Below are 5,454 nucleotides of genomic sequence, written 5' to 3' on the forward strand. Positions count from 1 at the left end.
CGGGTGGCACATAAAAGACACCATTTCGAGCGTGGCCGTTTTCGTGCGGGTGACACGTAAAAGCACCCACTACACTCTCTGAGTGGTTGGCGTTAGGAAGGGCATCCAGCTGTAGAAACTCTGCCAAATCAGACTGGAGCCTGGTGTTGCCATCCGGTTTCACCAGTCCTCAGTCAAATCGTCCAACCCATGCTAGCATGGAAAGCGGACGTTAAACGATGATGATGATGATGATGACTATTTTGTTTTCTTTTTTAGAATACATGAAAAGAGACAACTGATGATCTTAGAGTCACGAGAAAGGCGAAAGGCATCAAAAATACCAAGATCTAAATTAGTTGTTGGAACTGTTGGTGATTTGGAGCAACAAATGGATGACTTGGGCTTACAGTTAGAACGTGCAGTAAGTTTTTTGCTGAATACATTTTGATTGATTTAACTTCAGTTTTAAACATTTTATTATACAGAATCAGTGTAAGTTAGTTTGAATGATAAGTCCACTCTGCTGGGTGGTTGGTGATACAAAGGGCATAGAAAGAAGTTTATTTAATGTGTATAAATAATTTTTTGTTCAAATTATGAAGTGAACTTAAAATTTTCAATTTAGTTGAAATTTATATGACAATATAGAACACGCTGTTCAGAAATTTTACTCAAAATTAGTTGGACATAGTTATTAATTAATAGTAGTTAGTTTATTCTCAAAAATTTAACAGCCATTTATATACTGATAATATATGTAAAAGTGGCTACAGAATAGCATGTTTTAATGTGTCGTCATAGTGAGCAAATTACAGAGTGAACAAAAAAAATATTTCGTAAAAATGAATAACAAACCAGTTCGGAAGAAGGCTGACTGTCTTGCAGTAGGTGTGGGATAAATAGAAATTAGAATGTGGCTGAGCAATAACAAATCCCACATACTCAGTTTCAACACATAATGAAGTGTTTTTTTTTAACACCTATGAAAAATTAAAGCCTAATGTATATTTTGATTTCATTTCAGTTTCTCCTTTGATTAATTCATGTTGTTTGAAGCCATTCATTATATGAATATTTCTGTTTCAGGAGAAAAACTACTCAACACAAAGATCCCGTAGTACAACACGCAGGCCTTTGAAACGAAAGAGAGAAGATTCTCAAGCAGCCATGCGTAGCTCTTCCAGGACTCCTCGAGATCGATCTGGTTTACGAGATGAAACGGTACATAAAATATATTTTTTCACCTTAATAGATATGCCATGTTTGTTGGTGGATGTATTAGATACACCTTAACTTCAACAGCATATATTAAGGGGAAAACATTCTTAGTGCATTATATAGGCCTAACTTCACATATAGGACTTGGGGGGGATTTTTTTTTTGAGACTTTTGTCTTCTGTGAAAAGTGTCGTATATGTCATCAAATATAGCAGCTATTTTCTTTCTCCTTACTTGGAATTGCTTTGTTCCTTATTGTTAATCATATAGTGTGATACACTATATGATATGACCATTGTTATTATTGTCGATGCTGCTATATAGTTTTGTGGTTTATTTTGAATACTAATATTTACCAGTTTTGTTTTTCTAGATTATTTTCTTGAGTGGCGAAAGGTTTTTTTTTTATTATTTTGGTTGTGTGTAGTTTTGAATGTTTTGTGGGGTTTTTTGTAAGGTTAGCCATTTCTGATGTGTAATTTAGGTTGTAATTTTTACATTGTTTTGTGGGATACGTTTTTCCTTTTAGCTATGTCTATAATTATTTTACTGCAATGTCTCTGCTGTTGGTGATTGTGGGAACTCTTAGTTTCACTTTTTTCATACGTTTTTATGTGTGATAAGACCATTCCATCATAAAGACACGTCTTTCTAGTCTGAGTGAGTGAATTTTGGAATGCAGTATCTTGCTAGTAAGAATGTTTTCTGGATTACAGCTGCATGAATTTGCATGTTGATAAAATTTTGTAGTTCTAGAATGATGTCATTAGTGTTGTATTGCAAAATGTTAAGATTTTTCTTGGGTGGAACGTTTATTTTTTAATTTATAGTGTGCAGGCCTGTGATATTACGAAGGGAGGCTATCGATATAGCCTCCGTTTTTATAGTTGTTGCTGTTAATATTGGTAGTCATGTAAAATAGTGTATTTTCCTGGATTACTTGTAAATGTTTGATTGAGTTTATGTGACTATTTTGAAAATTTTGTAAAACACTTCTTGTAGAAAGTGGTAAAATAACTTCTAGTATATTGTCAGGTCACTTTGTCTTGAGCAGGGTTTGGTTTTACATTTCTTTCATTCTTCAGGAGATGGAAGGTCAATTAAAAATAGTACCACTAATATACTGAAGTTAATTAGTTCCTTAGAGACTTCTCCCAACCAAAATGTCCCAAATTTAGAAGTTAATGTATTTTAATATATCTAAAGTGACAATTTGGCAAAACTCTTCACACGCCAGACGAAGTTGTTAGTGATATTTTTCTCAGCTTTTTAAATTCTGAATTCAAATTTTGCCAAGGTTGACTTAGCCTTTCATCTATTCATAAGTACTGGTTGAGTACTGGGATTAATGTAATCGACTTACTCACTCCCCTCAAAATTGCTGCCCTTGTTTCTCAGTTAGAAATTATATTTTAATATATCTGTAATTATTAATTAACCATTTCAACTCTAGGATAAATAAATGCCTTTTAAAAATTAATAAAAATCATTTCATATGATTTTTATGAAGATTTCCAAAGCCGCTGGAACTTAAATTATTCTTGTAAAGAAATGAAACAAAACAAAAATTGTATGTATTGCATATATTATTTTTCACATGTTCATTAAAATCTAATTTTAAATATTTCAGATGGTCAATAAAGTAAGAAAGATGACACGCAAGGCTATGAAGTCCTTCACAATGGACGGACGTAAAGGAGAATCTGATCGACACATTCATGATTTGAAACCAAAACATATTTTCAGTGGTAAACGTGGTATTGGAAAGACACAGAGACGATAATTTTTATGAGATAAATGCTTGTTGGATGATTTCATTGAGATTTTCTGAATTAAAAAGAAATTCTAATAATACGCTGGTTTTTCTGTATTTTAATTTGTGTGTGTATGAGGAGTGGAGGCGCAATGGCCCAGTGGTTAAGGCAGCGGACTCGTGGTCATAGGATCGCGGTTTTGATTCCCAGACCGGGTGTTGTGAGTGTTTATTGAGCAAAAACACCTAAAGCTCCACGAGGCTCCGGCAGGGGATGGTGGCGAACCCTGGTGTACTCGTTCACCACAGCTTTCACTCACTCTTACTTCCTGTTTCTGTTGTACCTGTAATTCAAAGGGCCAGCCTTGTCAAACTGTGTCATGCTGAATATCCCCCGAGAACTACATTAAGGATATACGTGTCTGTGGAGTGCTCAGCCACTTGCACGTTAATTTCACGAGCAGGCTGTTCCGTTGATCGGATCAACTGGAACCCTCGACGTCGTAAGCGATGGAGTGTGTATGAGGAAGATTGGCTTGAAGTTGACTCCTGACAGGGCTTGTGATTGCTGATTGGAGAGCTTTTGTTGTCTGATACCCCATGACATGTGGGATGGTCTGCAACTGAGTAAGAGAGGTTGGTTGGTTATTTATTGCCACCTTCCTTTTAATGTGTATTTATTTAAATGGCATGCAGAAGTTTTTCGGGCTGCTTTTGGCAACTTTTGAAATATTTACTATGCTTTTAACATAAAGGCAAGTAAATAATTTATTTAGAGATTCCAATCCAGTTTACCCATGGTATTGAAAGAATACAATAAAATTGAATATTACATAAAGTTTAATAATTACAGAAACTGGTGTTCTGCATCAGCCAAAATCATTTAATAAATTAACAAAGTAAGAAAAATTTGTATGTTTAAGATAACACTGCAAATCAAATACATTTATAGAATACTATCCTAAACATGAAAAAAATTTATTTCTTTGAAGAAAGGTTTTATTTGAAACATCAATTCTTGCGTATCTTCACAACATACAAATTTATCCAAATCTCATAATTTTTATAAAATGTTTTTAGCTTTTGTGGACGGAAAACAAAAACGTGATTTATTAATTTTTAAAAAATTACTCTATTTTTTAGCTTGGGTCAATATTTTAATATGTCTTACCATATAGGTAACGGTTAAGACAATTCAGCACTACAGAATCTCTTCATCCAATCCTAAATCTTCCTCACTCTGACTCTTGTGTCACCTAGTATCAGTTTCAAGCAAGCATCATCCAGTGATCTGTCTACATTTTTCAAAGCATTTTATACCCTAGATTTGATTCTCTTCTTGGCAACCATTCTTGGAATATACTCAACTCTGACCTTTCAGACTACAACATTCCCATGTTGTTATACATATGCTTTTCAAATGGAGATTAGCTGTCTGTTGTTAATTGAGTAAAGAGATTCTTTACTTGTCTTTGTTCCTTTCAAGCATCATATTAGTAAGCTAAAAGGTAGTGAGCTGGCAAAATCATTAGTGTGTTGGACAAAATGCTTAGTAGCATTTCTTCTGACTGTTTACATTCTAAGTTCAAATACCAATGAGATTAACTTTGTCTCATCCTTTCAAAGTTGATATAATTAGCACCACTTTAAGCCCTGGTGTCAATGTAATCAACTCCCCACCACCACTACCACCAAAAAAAAAAAATTGTCCTTTTGTCAAAGTTTATGACCATACATATAGACTAAACTGAAACACTAACTACCACTCTACACAGAAACTCAAATGTAAAAACAATATTGAACCAAAGGAACTTGTGTGGATGTTCAATCTACTAGAAATAGCAACCATATCTCATTCAGATCACACCCTACTGTTATAAAAAGGGCTAATGTGATTATAGCTGAAATACTTTTGATTATAAGTCTGCTCAACCAGGGCTAACATGTGTACTAACATAACATCATATAGCAACAGTTGTCAATGCAAAGCTTCACAATCTTTCTTGATATCCTCACATCTATAGCATTACCAAAACATTATAAAAAAACTGGAATTCCTCTTAAGAGTCAGGAAGTACTTCAGCTCAGCTGCATGCTGTTTACACAACTTAAGGCCCTCCACTACTGTACTGCTCATATTTATGGGATGGTGTGCTGCTACATATGCTAGCATCTACTAGAAGACCATTTAACTGATTGGCAAAAATCCAGCTACTGACTCACAAACGTTCTACTTTTTTTTTTTCTATGTCTCTGCTCTTGCTATTACAATGATTTCCCTACTCTTGAATAAAATGCATGTGTGTACTCTCAACCAATATGTATCTCTTTATATTTGACTAATAACAACTGCTGTTGAGGTAAATAAAGCATTCTATCATCATATCATTTGACAGTAACATAAGCTGAGCATTTTTCCTATTCATAAATGTTATAACTTGGAGAGGCATATGACAAGATCCCACACATACTCTGTAATGTGGTGGGTGCTGAGAAAGCAG

At 34.3% G+C, this 5,454-nt stretch overlaps 1 protein-coding gene across 1 annotated transcript in view; it reads left to right on the plus strand.

Moving 5' to 3' along the window:
• The window catches only part of LOC106869358 (GTP-binding protein 4), a 27,046-nt gene extending 23,992 nt beyond the window's left edge, over positions 1-3,054 (plus strand). Inside the window, exons 15-16 of the mRNA XM_014915079.2 lie at positions 1,069-1,203; positions 2,831-3,054. Coding sequence (XP_014770565.1) covers positions 1,069-1,203; positions 2,831-2,983 — 288 coding nt within the window. The 3' untranslated portion in view covers positions 2,984-3,054. The remainder of the gene's footprint in view (positions 1-1,068; positions 1,204-2,830) is intronic.
• The last annotated feature ends 2,400 nt before the right edge of the window (positions 3,055-5,454 follow it).

This window comes from Octopus bimaculoides, chromosome 6, assembly GCF_001194135.2.
Source record: "Octopus bimaculoides isolate UCB-OBI-ISO-001 chromosome 6, ASM119413v2, whole genome shotgun sequence".
NCBI lineage: Eukaryota > Metazoa > Mollusca > Cephalopoda > Octopoda > Octopodidae > Octopus > Octopus bimaculoides.